Raw genomic sequence first — 16,530 nt, 5'->3', positions numbered from 1 at the left:
TTTGCGTATATTATTGTGCAAGATATGAATTAATTGCAAAGTCCAACAAATTTGTCCTGCTTTGTGGCAACGTCATTTTCTGTCTCAAACTGGTTATTCCAGATATATGTAGGCTTTTACCAAGGAATTTATGTATTCTCTCAAACCATCCAAAAAGTACTCAGAAGATGGTAGTGATTGTGAAATATTTTCAAATGGATTATTTACTTAAAAAACAGGCAGCATTTAGACCTCATCAGAGTGTTTTATTATGAACTTTTAAATGTTTTCAGACAGTTATCAATAACAATAATCTTCATAATCCATGTTGTCATTGTATCAATAATTAAAGTTAATGTCCCAATAGTAATAATATAAGTAATTAATGCAATTTGTTTTCCATAATATTACACTGAAAAACAACAGGCTTTATTTACTGACAGGTTTATCACTGCACATTGACACACAGACAGACAGCAATAAACACAGAGGGGGGAAGTGAGGGAGGGGTGTAGGGAGGTGGACCAAAGAGATGGTGGGGACTGGCACGAAAACAAAAAGACAAGAGGGAAAGTGGAGCTGGGGAAGAGAGAACGATTTGAGAATATTCTAAGGTGTGAAAGAAGGAAGGAATGAGAGAGAGAGGTGACAGAGTAGCTATTTACCAATGTTCCCTCCATTTACTGTGATTCAGATATGAACACGATTTTAAATTACAACAATTCAACACACGAATGTATACACTCATCAAGTCAGGAATCATCATCCTTATTACTACTACTACTATTATTATTATTATTATTAGTACTCCGTATTCTGATGGTGTAACCTTAAAAATATACAACAGCTGGTCAAATGATAAAACAGTGTAATTGGTAATAAATAATATGTATATGCAGCTCCCTCTTTAAGAGTACAGACAGAGAGCAAGCGTTGACTGCAATAATAATAATAATAACAATAATTGTATGTACAGAAAATGTAATACAATCAAAACTGCCCAAGCTGAGCTGACATTCTGGATACAGCAGGTGTTGTGGCGCGGGTGTGTCTTTGTCGTGAGATTGTTACGAGAGCGGTGGGTGGTGAGTGTGCAATGGTGTGTGTGTGTGGGTGGGGGGGGGGCGCTCAGTCGAGTCACTGGGGTTGTGGTGAGGGTCAGAGGTTACTCTATGCCCTTATCATCAGCCTGTTTGGTTGTCTTGCAAAACCTTACAATGAAAGGGTTCTACCAAGCAATACGATTTAACGTTTAAAAGTCTACCCTGACAAAAGGAAAGTTCTGAAAATGTACGCTTTTGCGTGGACAATTTATTTGATCTAATTTAGCACATCACATACAGTATTGTGAAGCACATCGTACATAGTGTGTAAAAATCAGCTAGAACCCTATAATTGTATGTTTTTCCATATTAAGGTTACTATGAATGTGGAACTGAGCTGGAGTCAGATCTGAGGGGGGGGGGGGCATATTTTTGGAAGTTGAGGAATGTATAGAGAGAGAAAGAGCGAGAGAGAGAGATTGTGCAGCAAAAAGACAACTAGATTAAATCTAGAGGTGTGTGGGATAGCGTCAGGATCAGGGTTTGTGTCTATATGTGAAGAGCCTACACAAGGCTTTGTGTGAATCGATTGCTTCAATATTCATTTTGTGTGGTGGGCAAAGGTCTCTGAAGTGTGATATAGAGATAGTAAAACATATACAATCCTAACTTCACAACTAAGTTATGTAGCCTCGGTCCAGCCTGTCTCACACAGACTTCCAGGACAATGTCAATTCCCTGTGAGTTAGGAATTAGTGCACCACATACAATTTTTGTTGGTTGTTTTGGTCAGGCGGTTAGAGTATACTGTATATATTGTGCCGTAGAACATTTACGTGGTGAAAGATTCAATGCCCTGTTATTGGCTATAGACCACTAATGGTGTTGTGGTGTTGCGGAAATACAGTGTGCGTTATTGTACTGTTACATTCCATAGACTAGAGGTGTCAGCAGTTTTCGATATTTAAACGCTTTGAGGTGAGTGGCGAGCCGTTTTGTGGTTTCCATGGAAATGAGTGCTTCCAGAGAGAGAGAGACGATTGGCTTAGTAGCGACGGGGGTTGCCGTCTCTGCCCTCTTTCTTGATGATGATTCGCTGGTCGTCGTTGGCGTCATCGGGTGACTCCACCACTTCCTCGTCCTCCTCCCCCTCACCTTCGGTGTCAGCTGAGATGCCCATACGAGACTCATAGGACTGAGAGATAAATAAATTATAAAATAATCATTCAAATAAATCGTCTCTCCTCTTAAACCAAACTCAAAACTTCCACACTGAAATAAATAAATACAAATCTATTCTATTCCACAAAAACACAGTTAGGTCTTTACCTCCATGGGGTTGACGATGATGGTGAGGGCAGAGTCATCCCATTGGCCGCTATCCTCCTTAGACCCTCCCCCGGTGCCCTCGCCACGGCGGTGGATGGAGCGGATTCGAAACACTCCCAGGATCACCATGACAACCAGGAAGCCCACGCACACCATGATGATGACTGTGGCCGCTCCTGGCACCACTGTCAGAGGAAATTAAGAGTTTTATATGAATCTTTCAGCCACCATCTGTCATTAATGTCAGTGACACTGACATCTTGTGGTGAAAATGAACCTGTGAATTTTGGTATTTTGAATCTCTATTTTGAGAATGGATAGGGGATTTCCCAATAGAAATAAAAGGGGATGGTATACCTTCATCCATCTGTTTTTATGTGTCTGGATTTAACATGGGTCAAAACTGATGTACTCAGGAATATAGATCACAGTTCTCCTGTGAAAGGTAAATCAAGCGAAAAAGGTCAACATTAATACTGAGGTAAATGAAGTGTGTATAAACCCGAGTTGCGGTGGGGGTTAGGCAGGGTGTGTCCACTCAGCTCCCCAGAGTGGTGAGATGGGTGAAGAAACTGCTGCTGGGAGGCCAGGAGGTGAGACGGGTGGTACAGACTATCCAGGGAGTGCAGGAAGTTCACCTGAGAGCAAGGATGGATGAATATATGGAAGGACAGACAGAGAGAGTGAGTGAAAGAGAGAAAAAAAGAAGAAAAATAAGCCTTGTCACAGAACCTCTTACTAACTGAACTAATGCTGTGCTATTGCTCTACCCAAATGCTAGGTTAAAACCACTTAGCTAGTGCCCTAGTATTGTACACCCCCTTTGAAGCTTATTTGCTAACCCATTTTGGGTTAATTACAGCCTCTATGGTCAGTTAGACGAGTTACCTCCAGTGTGAGCTCGTTGCTGGTGTATCTGCCATTCATCTCGGAGCAGGACAGACGGAACCGCCTCTCAAAGCGGGCCGAGCCTTTAGCCAGCCGGTAACGGACGGACCGAAGGACATCCTCATACACGGAGATGGACTCAGCTCCTAACACAGAGAGAGAGAGATGATGAGAGGTAGAGAGTAGGAAGTTTAGGGGCAGTTCAACACTGAGGAAACAGTCGGATGAAAAGATAATGCTACAGTTTGTGAACGTGATACAGAGGTGAGACGCAATATGCAACATAGCCTTATGTGTAATTTCAAAATCCCAACTAATTGCGCCATGCTGAATATCACTGTGGGCAGTAAATGAAGTGCTTCAGCACACAGACTATCCCCCTGGTGCAGTTTTCCTAAACTTTTCTTCGTTTTACTTTGGAAATAAAGACCCACTCCAGCCTCACTAGCATGGAATTTATCAAAAGGTGCATTTCAGTAGCTGGTGCAGGGTTCCTCATTACATGGCACAAGTGGGGGGATGAGGCCCTCATATTTTGTCCTCTATTGCTCCTATGTAGTTCACGCAAGCAAGTGGGGAGGCTGATGACATCAAAGCGCACCCAATAGACCAACTCCTTGAATTTTGCAACTGTGCCTACATTTTTGTTGTTGTTGCTCAAAACATTTTTTTTTTTTACCCTTAAGTATTTCTACTTGGAATATCGTTTTTCAATGAAAACAGTTTAAACATAGCTGAAGTGGGTCTTTAAAATAAAACCGAATAGGGGAAATGAGCGGTACCTGTGATGGCGATGTAAGCAGTGGTGTTGATTATCTCCAGACCCCTCTCTCTCAGGGCATCCATGTCCACCAGGAGCTCCTCCCTCTCTGGGTTTAGCTCCTCCCCCAGGGGCTGGACCTCACAGCCGTCCAGAGTGTGGGCCACGGCGTCTGACATCAGAGCTGGGGGTCATGGGGGGAGCGAGATGAATGGAGGAGGGAATGAGGCAAGAGAGGGAGGGCAAAATATGGAAATAGGGGAAAGGCAGAATGCAAAGCAGAAAAAAAGGAAGGGGGAGAGAGAGAGAAAGCAGACAGTTAAAAGGAGAAAAAAAAAAAAAAAAAAAACGGCACATTAATGACTGATTATCCAATCTTATAAAACTACAGATAAAGACGAGAGAACACGGGGAACGGGGGAGGGGTTAAGGCCGGGTGGATTAAGTGGATAAAACAGGACTATCCCATTTTGGAGAGACAGAATAAAGTACATAATAGATTAGGTAGTGAGCCACAGATAAAGCATTGGCAGAGACTATGTTCTCTGTTGCTACACAGCTTTATCAACCATGTCCTGACCTGAACAGACCCCATGCAGGAAGAGGCTTTTATACATAACCATCATCATCCTCATAACGGATGACACACACACAGATGTGTGCTTCCTCTCCAATATACAGCCATTGCACACATACATATGATTCTCACATGCACAAAGCACTTCTAATAATAGTACAGGGTCTGTGTGGTCCAAGTTAGTATTCAAGCACACAATCATTGGGGGAAGTTGATGGGTGGAGGGGGGCTGGGTCAGTGATGAATATATGAATAGATGGATTAGCTGTGAGTTGTTGTGATTCTGGATGGCCAGATAGCTGGCCAGATAACAATGACAAGAAACTGCCTTGTGGGGAATTGTAAGTGACCCGTTTCAGCTAATTCTGAGGTGTTTTGACTGATTTCATGTCAATGGCTAAAATTAGCTTGCGAGCTAACCAACAACTGTAACGATGTATTTGAGAGACAACAAGTGCTCATTGGGCAAATGTATTTATGTATTCAATAAACATTGGAGACGGAATATAGTTTACATGTTGTCAACAATTTTTGTTTTGTTTTGTTATTTTACGAGGCAAGTCAGTTAAGAGCAAATTCTTATATACAATGACAGCCTAGGAACAGTGGGTTAACAGCCTTGTTCAGGGCAGAACAACAGATTTTTACCTTGGCAGCTCGGGGATTCGATCTAGCAACCTTTCAGTTACTGGCCCAACACTAATCACTAGGCTACCCGGCGCTCCACTCTAAGTCAACCCAGTCTGTTTTTCCCCATAGTTGCGCATGCATAGGTTTTGTTGCTAAACAACCAACCCAACTATATGACTGGGAACATACTTTCACGGGGGTAGGAAACATGCACCCCAATTCAAATCAGATTTGGCAGAAAGACAGATATGACCTCACATTATTTGTCAGCAGACATTTAATTAAGTGGCACTGCTAGTAAGTGGAAATAGAGGCAAGTGTAAGAAAAATAAGTGATTTGTAAGTTTGAGATCCAGGCTTCAGCCCTGTGTGACTTTTGAAAACAGGCTGAGATCAGGTGTAGAATCTAAGTAAAATATGCGCAGTTTGATTGATGATATAATGTGTTCCGACTAGACAATGGTCCATATGTAAATTAGTCATGCTCCCATAATTATTTTTAGAAGCATCAATCCATGTACAGTAGAAATGATGGCAAAATGCTCTCAAATGTATTAGATTGATGTGATTGGAATGCACTAGTCTCTACCCCCGCATTGTGGTATTCATGGAAGGGCTGTTTGCTGGCTCACCTCCTCCCTCCATGCCCTGAGCGGCTGTGTTAACAGCATGAGACAGGGAGCACACGATCCTCAGCTCCGGGAAGAGGGGTACACCACGGGGGCCCTCAAATTCAGGCGCGGGGCGGGCCAGGTGGGGGCCGACCCCAGACAGGGAGATCTGAGGGGCATCGGGCTGAAGGACCACCAGGTAGCCCTCCAACTGCCTGAGCGTAAGACAACTCTCCTCATTGAAACACCTAGTGGGAGGAGAGGAAAGAGAGAGAGAGAGAAGGAGCGGGGGGGGTGGATAGGGTACCAGTTATTTCTCTATAAGTAAACAGTTTTAGGACTTGACGATTAGCCAAATCAGGTGTGTTAATGTTAGTCTAGGACAAAAGCCTGCACACCCTGTGGATTTCCAGAACCAGGATTGAAAAACCCTGGACTATATGATATTGCATGCATTGTCTGATACTAATTAGTAGCGGATACTAATTGTGACACTTTTCAGAAGCACTTTGAAAAGGTATTATTATTTGGCGATTCAGTACTTGATTTATGATTCAAGTGGTGCTTTGAGTTGTTTAGTGTGTGAGTGTTGGAACTGCAGTAATACTATCTCTCTCTTGCTCTCTTTCAGTGAGCAGCTGCTATATCGGACTCTCCACAAGGGCCTGCTGTCAGCCATCTGGAGGAACTGCTGACCTCAAATCAGTCTTATCTTTAACCACTATTAAAAAAACATCCCCTCCTACTACTAACTGATAATCAGACTGAAGAACACACTAGAAAAAGCCAATAACCTCCTGACCTGGAATCAGACTAATCTTAAAAACCACAAGCAAAAGAAAATCCACAAACTCATGAAAACAGATCTAAAAACAAGCGTAAAATCACCACATCACTGTTGTAACTTAAATCTGACTAATCTTTAAAAAAACACAACATTAAGCGCAGCTCTTTATATAGCTCTACCATACAGGGTTAGATAATGAGGACATCCTGTTGTTGCATCACTTCCTGTGATGGGTCAGATACAAAATAACATTGATAGATAGGACCTACATGCACTTCACAAAGTGCAAAAATATTTAAAATCAACAAAGTGGATTTAAAAAAGGACCCGTGTAGGCCAACGTGGCGCATTAAACCAAAAATAGAAGGAAAAAAAAATTCTGGTTATCCATGAACTTAATACAACGTGCGATACACTGTGACATTACATTTTTTTGCTGTTTCAAGATTATATGCTTCAACCGTGCTTCCTCTTACCCAAGGCTAGATTACCTAGTTGAGCAAAAAGACAGTGACTCATATCATCTGCAAATAAAGCTCCACTCCTTGCACAGGGATGATATCCTTCAACATAACAGCGTATCATTGTGCTCTGATACACTTGCAGAGTAAAAGTTTCAAGTTTCACATGCACAAGTACAGTGAAATGCCTTTCTTGCTAACTCAAAACCCAACAATGCAATAATCAATAACTATGTATTACTAGAACATAAACACACACAAGAAATAAGAATAAGAAATATGAAATACACAAAGTAAGTACTATAAGTAAGTATACTATATACAGGAAATACTTAAAACGTAATATCCAATACCATATTTACACGTGCAGGGACACTGGAGTGATGGAGGTAGATATGTATAGGGGTAAGGGGACTAGGCAACAGGATATAAGATAAACAGAGTAGCAGCAGCTAGTATGTGAGTGGGTGTGTAGAGTTAGCATAAATGTACGTGCATATTATGTGTCAGTGAGCAAAGGATGAAGTGATTGTTTGTGTGTGTTGGAGCGACAGTGTGTGTGTGTGTGTGTGTGTGTGTGTAGGGCCCTGCGAGTGTGCATGGAGACTATGAGGGGTAAAGGGTCAATCAAAAAGGTGTCTACATGTTCTACCCCCAAGTTGTATAAGAACCTTTGAAAAAATGAATGAACAAATTATTTAATTCATCATTAGCTTGGGTATCTGGCAACCTTCAATGATGTTATGTCGTTAAACAATGGATAGACAATGAAAAATGTCCAAAACGAGACAGAAACAAACTGGCACCCACACTACATCAACATGGCTGAAATACTATGTCACAGAGAGGACAGGTTGTGGTGAAAGAATGGCTTTAGAGATATGATACAAGTAATTGCGAACCAGAACACAAGTCAAAGATAAGATAACTGCCATTAGAACCTGGGGTTTGGGACGACGTCGTTCCTTTAACATCACGCTCTTTCATTCCATAGAATTGCTTATCGACTACTCTAGCCGTGTCCACGTTTATTGAGATCAATGTCAATGTCCAATGTCCAACGAAGAGCTCCCTCCCACCAAGCAGTCCTGGAAAAATGCTGCATTGTCAGTGTGTGTGCCTGTTTGTGTTTCAGTTTCAAGTTTTAAAGTCGTGTGCACAAAGTACAGCCTTTCTTCAATGTAGTACTGAACATTACACAAGGTAGAGCACAAAAAAAAACACATGAGAAATAATAATAAGAGGAACACGAGAAAGTAAGTAAACTATATACACATGGTCAGCTCCAGTACCATATTTACAATGTGCAGGGATACTTTAGTGATAGAGGTAGACATGTATAGGGGTAAGGTGACTAGGCATCAGGACATATAATAAACAGAGCAGTGGCAGAGTATATGTTGATTGTATGTGAGTGTGTGTGCGTGTAGTCAGTATACATGTGTGTGCATGTCATGTGTGTGAGCAAATGAAGTTAGTGTCTGTGTGCGTCAGTGTGCGTGAGTGTGTAGAGTCTTGTGAGTGTGCAGAGAGACCGAGCAAAAAAAGGCTCAACTCTGATAGTCCGTGTCGCCGTTTTGTTAGCTATTGACTTGGCGATAGAAGCTGTTCAGGAGCCTGTTAGTGTCAGACTTGATGTATCGGTACCGTTGCAGTGTGGAAGCAGAGAGAACAGTCTATGGCTTGGGTGGCATGAGTCTAACAATTTTCTCGGCCTTCCTTTCACACTGCCTGATATAGAGATCCTGGATGGCAAGGTGCTCAGCCCCAGTGATATACTGGGATTTGAGGGCCCATACCAAACCTTTTCAACCTCCTGAGGTGGAAGAGGCGCTGTCGCAGGAATTTGGAATTTGAGGAATTTGAAGCTCTCGACCCGCTCCACTGCAGCCCTGTCGATGTGGATGGGTCCACAATCAGCTTCTTGGTCTTACTGACGTTGAGGGAGAGGTTGTTGTCCCGGCACCACACTGCCAGGTCTCTGACCTCCTCCCTGTAGGCTTTCTCATCGTCTCCGGTGATCAGGCCTACCACCGTTGTTGTTAGCAAACTTGAAAATGGTGTTTGAGTTGTGCGTGGCCACGCAGTCATGGTTGAAAAGGGATTACAGGAGGGGACTAAGCACACACCCCTGAGGGGCCCCCGTGTTGAGGGTCTGTGTGGCGGATTTGATGTTGCCTACCCTCACCACCTGGGGTTGGCCCGTCAGGAAGTCCAGGATCCAGTTGCAGAGAGAGGTGTTCAGTCCCAGGGTCCAAAGCTTGGTTTCGAGCTTGGAGGGCAAAATGGTGTTGAACTGTAGTCAATGAACAGCATTCTCACATAACTATTCCTCTTAGGTGGGTGAGGGCAGTATGGAGTGCAATTGAGATTGCGTCGTCTATGGATCTGTTGGGGTGGAATGCAAATTGGAGTGTCTGGGATGATGGAGTTCATGTGTGCCATAACCAGCCTTTCACAGCCCTTCACGATTGGCAACTGCCACCACTGATAGATTATCGAATAGATATGTGAAAAACACCTTGAGGATTGATTCTAAACAACGTTTGCCATGTTTCTGTCGATATTATGGAGCTAATTTGGAAAAATGTTCGGAGTTGTAAGTGACTGCATTTTTCTGTGTTTTTCTTAGCCAAACGTGATGAACAAAACGGAGCTATTTCGTCTACACAAATAGTCTATTGGAAAAAATGAACATTTGCTATCTAACTAAGAGTCTTGTCATTGAAAACATCCAAAGTTCTTCAAAGGTAAATTATTTTATTTTAATGCTTTTCTTGTTTTTGTGAAAATGTTGCCTGCTGAATGCTAGGCTTAATGCTATGCTAGGCTATCAATACTCTTACACAAATGCTTGTGTAGCTTTGGTTGAAAAGCATATTTTGAAAATCTGAGATGACAGTGTTGTTAACAAAAGGCTAAACTTGTGTTTGAATATATTTATTTCATTTCATTTGCGATTTTCATGAATAGGAAACGTTGCGTTATGGTTATGAGTTTGAGGCTATGATTACGCTCCCGGATACGGGATTGCTCGACGCTAGAGGTTAAAGACCTTACTCACGTCGGCCTCGGAGAGCGAGATCACTTAGTCCTGTGTGTGTGTGTGTGTGTGTGTGTGTGTGTGTGTGTGTGTGTGTGTGTGTACCTGAGTGAGGTGGTCAGTTTGAGTGGCCTGACTCCAGGGGTGGCGAAGCGGAGAGAGTTCCTGTAGGTGACCTGTTGCACGGCCCTGTTGAAGCTCTCAATGTCATCACCCTCTAGAACCAGCACAGACTGACTGGGGTTCACATGCACCTAAAAGGTCAAAGGTCAAGAGTTCATGCTCCGAGGTTGCACACCCCTCATAGTCACACACACAGTTCATTCCAGCTATGTATTCTCTTTATATATTTCATCAGTACCACCGTTTTGGGACTTCAGTTTTGATTGACTGTAAAAAAATATATATTTGTTTTACATGTGCACAGACAAATATTATGCAGTAAACTCCATATACATCAGGAGGAAGCAAGCATTTTTTGTACACAACAATCTGAGTAAGACATATACTGTAGCAGTGGTTAAAAAAACATTTGGGTGCCATGACCTAGATGACAAAATAAAAATTCAGGGTGTCAAAGCCCACTCTTAAGCCTTAGCCAAGTGAGACAGTGATCTATAGGACTCCTCTTCAGCAGGGTGAGGTTACCTTCATGCCTGAGCCCAAGGTCTCCAGGTCCCCAAAGTCCAGCCCCTCCCTGCAGGCGTACAGACACTCCACCACACTGTGAGGCTCCACACTCCCTGGCCGCACCGTTACTCCTGACAACAAGCCACGGTAACCACCCACATACTTCCCTAAAGAACCAGAAACGAAATTAACACAGTCAACACACACAAAAATATGAACACCCACACACAGACATATATGCGCATTGACGGACACACACACACAATTAAGTCACCTGTGTCTTTCCCCTCAGGGATGGTGTTGTTAAGGATGTCCTTCTGTTTATCTTCTGTCTCTGTGGGGAGAAAAGAGGAAAGGTTAAAGGCTCCATGCAGTCATTTTTATATAAAATAATTTATGTGTAACAATTAAGTACCTTACAGTAATAGATTTCCATTCAAATTGGGGGAAAAAATATGTTTTTTTTACAAAAAACATTTCTCAAGAATTTTGCAAGGACTGTCTGGGAGTGGTCTGAATGGGGAGGGGGAAACTGAAAACCAGCTGTTGGCAGAGAGGTTTGAAACTCTCTTTGTTATTGGTCTATTAACCAATTTACAGCATGGTGATATCACCATGGAAAGCCGAAAACTCCCGCCCATGCAAACCTTCTGATTGGAAGGTCCTGTGTAGATTGTATTTTCAACCAGCAACTAGCAGGAAATAACACTGATAAAAAGTTTCATCAGCTGTTGTAAAATATTATTTATACAACAGGTGGGTCTAATCCTGATTGGTTAAATCTAAGATGTTAAAATGCCTATTTACTCTGTTCCTTCTAACTGCGCAATCCACTGTCTCATCAGCCCAGCCAAGCAATTTATAAACGTGATGTCCATTATAAAAAGCATCTAGACATGATCTAACATTTCTGTTAGGATAGCATTTCGTTTTCAACAGCGGAGATTTGTATAAACCTTGCTGTCTGTCTCTCCGACATTTGTAACATTGTTTCAATATTCAAATTCGATCCCAAGCTTTCCCAGAGTAATGAACTTGTCGGGAGTCGAGATGAGACAGACAGGCAGCTTTTCTCAGCCAGTCGAAATCATGAATCAGCTGGCATCATTTTTATGGATATATACAAAGAAATGTCAATTGTAAAAAAGTCAAACGAAACGAAGTGCAGCTAGTTTGCAGTCTTTCCAGCTCCAGTTTAAAGTGATTGTGTTAGCTGTATTATTTGCTAGCTCCTATGAACAAGTGTCCTGACGAGTGAGCACATTTTCTATGCCAGACGAAATCGTGCCGCATTAGCTCATTGTTATGAATGTATCCAAATAAATATAACTAGAAAACAGCTTAAACAATTGCAAATGCGGCAACTTTGGTGTTATTCTGGCTGCAAGTTAGCCGTAGTTGGCTAGCTAGCAAACAAGGGATAAGAACGTTGCCAGCCAGTATGGTAATGGAACATTTGGAACAAACGTCCATGGATACAGAACAAAAAGACTGAATGACTGGGTCGCGTCTCCAGCAACCGAACCGATAGAACGAACGACCAATCGGCTTAGGTAGCAACCCTAGATTTGTGTCGGGACTATATGTTGTGGAAGGATGAAAAAGTATGAATAAATTCACCTAAATAATGTTTTTAATAAAAATATGTCAATTATTTTTTGAATATGTTGGTAACCTGTTGTATAAAAGTGATAATGCCCTCGAAGCCGGTGTTTGTAAGATATATAACACCCGCGCCCAATACATCCTCCAAACACTGGCTTCTCGGGCATTATCACTTAAATAAAACACAGAAAAACAGAATTTTGACTGCACTGGGCCTTTAAAAACAGACAAGGGGTAGAGGATAACAGAGAGAAGGGAGAAAGACAGGTGTGAGAGGAGAAATAAATGCTTAGTAAAAGCAAGAGGCGTAGTGGAAAAAGAGAAAGGAGTGAAAAAAACTGAATAAGAAGGAAAATAAACATGTAAATCTGACAAAGGTGTGTCATACCCTCATAATCTCCCAGCAGCTGGTCACCACACAGGCTGTAGCCATGATGTGTGTGTGAGTGTATTTCCAGTGCTAATTGGTGTGTCCCATTTTAGCGATTAGCGCTGGTGTAACTGGCAGGCTAACCGTCTGGCCTGCCTGTTGTTCTGTTAGCCTAAATAATTGATAAGTCAGTGATATTTATAGAGTATGGAGAGGCAGTCAGAGCATCTCACACAAATATAATTAGGTGAATGAGGAGGGAAATGTCATGCTTTTTGGTGTCAGATGGCGTGTGTGTATGTATGTGTGTGTATGTACAGTGCCTTGCAAAAGTATTCAAAACCCTTGGATTTCTTCACATTTTATTGTACTACAAAGTAGGATTCAAATAAATTGTCATTTTTTTTTGTCAACAATCTACACAAAGTACTCAAATGCGAAAGTGGAAGATTTTTTTTGCATTTTTTTTAGATAAATAAAAAATGTATAACTAAAATATAGTTGTTGCATAAGTATTCAGCACCGTAGCCTAATTAGTTAAGGATAACATTTGGCTTAACAAATCACGTAATAAGTTACATGGACTGTGAAATAATAGGATTTGACATGATTTTAGAATGACTAACCCTTCCTCTATCCCCCGAACATACACATGATCCCTCAGCCAAGTACAGTATTGAATTTCAAGCACAGATTCAACTACAAAGACCAGGGAGCATTTGAAAGCCTCATAAAGAAGGGAAGTGATTGGTAGATGGGTAACAATAACAAATCAGACATTGAATATCTCTTTAAGCATGGTCAAGTTAATAATTATGCTGTGGTTTATACACTGAGTATACCAGACATTAGGAACTCAGGGTGCTGAATACTTACACAACAACTATATTTTAGAATTTTTCTTCCACTTTAACATTACAATATTTTGTGTAGACTGTTGACATGGTAATTAAATACATTTGAATTCCACTTTGTAACCCAATAAAATTTGAAGAAATCCAAGGGGTCTGAATACTTTTGCAAGGCACTGTATATATGTGTGTGTGTGCGTTGCTTTCATTGGTGTGCTGGAACATTTGGTTCTATGAACGGTTTCATTTACAGAAGAACGTGAACTGGGACAACTGCCAAAAATGTATTTTTGGGGAAGGCGTTGCTATTTTGTAATCCTGTAACCTATTCATGAAATGTATTGCCAAAGCAATATATTCCATTGCCTATTGTGATACATTATTGTGATCTTTTCCTTGCCATGTTCTCATCAACTACCACTCATTAGCAACACTTTACATAGCCATCATTCCAGGGTATCTATATGTGTATGTAATTAAATGTGACATTTCTAATTCATTCTTGTTAACTAGCTTGTTATAGAATAATATGTTATTAGTTATCCAACTGGTAGTTACTCTAGTATAGGACCTCTGTAATGTAAAGTGTGGCCCACTTAGGCACCCTTCATTTGTTGACAGGTGTTCTATGCAGTGTGAGGTTTAACCGTTCTAGGCAGAGTAAGGTTTAACCACAGAGTTTCTAAACCCAGAGGCGCAACATCGCAACATGTTCCAGTAATTCTTGTGAAACAGGTCAAACAGACCAGGCCAGTGTCATGACGTTGGCCTGGGGGTTAGGTTTATTAGCGTCATAAATACCTCTTCCCCCCTTTTCTCTTCTCTAACCTACTGAGGTTACATTAAAAAAAACCTTGGTTAACATAGAGATTCTGGGAATATCAGTGTGTGGGGGGAAATAAACTATATTCTGGTAATCCGAACAATTGAACATATGCAGTGGTACTTAATGAATATGATGTCAGTTCGGTTGTCATCTGAGACATTCTCATCAATGATAAGATGACATAAACTCCACCATGGAAAGTCTATACAGAGTTATCAGATTCACATGGAATTGTTGTTCAATTTAAATGTTTGAATATGAAATTATTTGTGATGGGATGAAATGTGATTTTAGCTTCTAAAATGGGAGATGTGGGTTTTCATAAGTTAGGGCTGCTCACTCAGTGGCCCGCCCATGTGAAGAGACAGAGGTTGTAACCTTTTCACACACTTCCTTCCTATATAAGCTCTTGACTACAACATAACTATCTGTTCCGCGGATGTGAGGATGACGATCCCATGTCAGAATGGTTCAGAAAAAAACTACAGAACGAAACCAACATCAGCATGAGCTTTGGTTGCGAATGGTATGAACTTTGAACTCTTATTCACGACAGAAGTGATACCTCCTAGCCGTTGAGTTAGCGACCGCAGCTGCAAACGCAGGTTAGGAAGGAACAGACAGAGTATCCCATCCACCACACAACGACGTCACTACAACTTATCCAAGGGACCACCATAGACATTTTTCAAAGGACAGAGGACTCGGTTTGGCAACACGGCCTTCCACCTACCACCAACTTACTGAAGCGCAGCTCAGAGTAAATATTTATTGCATTTTCCTTTTCCAAATGGGCAGTAATTTATAATACATACGATAGCCCAGCTTCTTCCCTTTGTTCCCCCAGTCTCCCGCTCTTTCACTCAAACCCCGCCCCTTTTCCTTTGTGTAACAAGCTGTCATATCTGTTCCGCCCGCTAGGGACGTTTCCTATGACGTAAAGAATTATCCAGGTATAATTAATTCTTTGTATATGTTATTCTGTGTGATTAGTTAGGTATTTAGTAAAACAAATAATTAAACCCAATTTTGTATTGCTGATTCAACTTGTTAGCCAGGATTCTTGCAGATAACCAAGAATTTACAACTTTCAGAATATGAGACTGAAGTAAAATGACGATTAATGTGGACTGCTATTGATGTAAAATATTGCTAAATCTTTAAGAGTTTATTCGGAAGACAACAGCTCTATAAATATTATTTTGTGGTGCCCGACTCTCTAGTTAATTACATTTACCTGATTAGCTCAATCAGGTGATATTAATTACGGAGAAAGTATTTTACAGAATAGCATGTCATAGCAATTAATCCGGCATAGCCAAAGACACGACACCAGGGTTTGGGAAGTCAATGAGAGAAGTAAAAAAATCTTCCTTAGTTGTTTATTTTCTCTAAATCTAAAAGGCACAACCTAGACTCGAGCCAATATCTTAAGTAGTTGAACATTATTACTTTAACCTCATGAAAGTGACAAACTGAAACTTTTGAATTTTTGTGAAAAACAACTTTATATCGAAGGAGTGGCTTTAATTTGCGCAGTTCACCACCAGACGACTGTTAGACATGATAACGTGAGCTTAGCTTGCTGACGTCACCATGACATGGCCTACAAGTGTGATAGACTAAAATCACCAATCTTCATACTGTACTGTCTTTGGTTTAACCAATCGTTACCCCAGCAGGCGCCAATGACCAGTCGCTGTCGTGGGGCAGGGTTGGGTATGGCTCCGTTGTCGTGGATGAGGGCGGGGTCGAAGGTGACTCCGTCCACGTACAGTGTCACAGAGGGGAACTGGACACTGAGGGACAGGTGATGCCATTCGCTGTCACACACCTAGCGAGGAAAGAAGGACATGAAGACACAATAGGTCAGAGGTCAAGAAAAAGCTGAACACTTGGGTTGTGTACACAAAACAGGAGAACTAAAAAAAATCTACTAGATGTGCTACATGAACTTATCCCATATAATATCTAAATGTTTCTAAATGTTTTATCCCTTTTGTTTCTACTGAACACCACCCATGACACTGTAACGGATATTGTTGCAGAAGAGAGACAGAGGGATATGCCAAATCTTATCTGTATGAGCTTGGCCCCTATAATCCTACCCAGTTTAAGCTGTCTACGACCAGTAACCCCA

At 41.5% G+C, this 16,530-nt stretch overlaps 1 protein-coding gene across 2 annotated transcripts in view; it reads right to left on the bottom strand.

Moving 5' to 3' along the window:
* Window positions 1-224: 224 nt before the first annotated feature.
* The window catches only part of LOC110517885 (calsyntenin-3), a 39,659-nt gene continuing 23,353 nt past the window's right edge, over window positions 225-16,530 (bottom strand). For both annotated transcript variants that reach the window (XM_021595732.2, XM_021595745.2), the window contains exons 10-19: window positions 16,065-16,224; window positions 11,013-11,072; window positions 10,757-10,905; window positions 10,214-10,362; window positions 5,839-6,065; window positions 4,022-4,183; window positions 3,240-3,385; window positions 2,854-2,989; window positions 2,352-2,536; window positions 225-2,217 (exon numbers count right to left, since the gene is read on the bottom strand). In XM_021595732.2, coding sequence (XP_021451407.1) covers window positions 2,068-2,217; window positions 2,352-2,536; window positions 2,854-2,989; window positions 3,240-3,385; window positions 4,022-4,183; window positions 5,839-6,065; window positions 10,214-10,362; window positions 10,757-10,905; window positions 11,013-11,072; window positions 16,065-16,224 — 1,524 coding nt within the window. In that variant the 3' untranslated portion in view covers window positions 225-2,067. The remainder of the gene's footprint in view (window positions 2,218-2,351; window positions 2,537-2,853; window positions 2,990-3,239; window positions 3,386-4,021; window positions 4,184-5,838; window positions 6,066-10,213; window positions 10,363-10,756; window positions 10,906-11,012; window positions 11,073-16,064; window positions 16,225-16,530) is intronic.

Source organism: Oncorhynchus mykiss, chromosome 3, assembly GCF_013265735.2.
Source record: "Oncorhynchus mykiss isolate Arlee chromosome 3, USDA_OmykA_1.1, whole genome shotgun sequence".
NCBI classification, from domain to species: domain Eukaryota; kingdom Metazoa; phylum Chordata; class Actinopteri; order Salmoniformes; family Salmonidae; genus Oncorhynchus; species Oncorhynchus mykiss.
The sequence above is the reverse complement of the archived record's forward strand: the minus strand, read 5'-3'. Positions and strand labels throughout refer to the sequence as shown.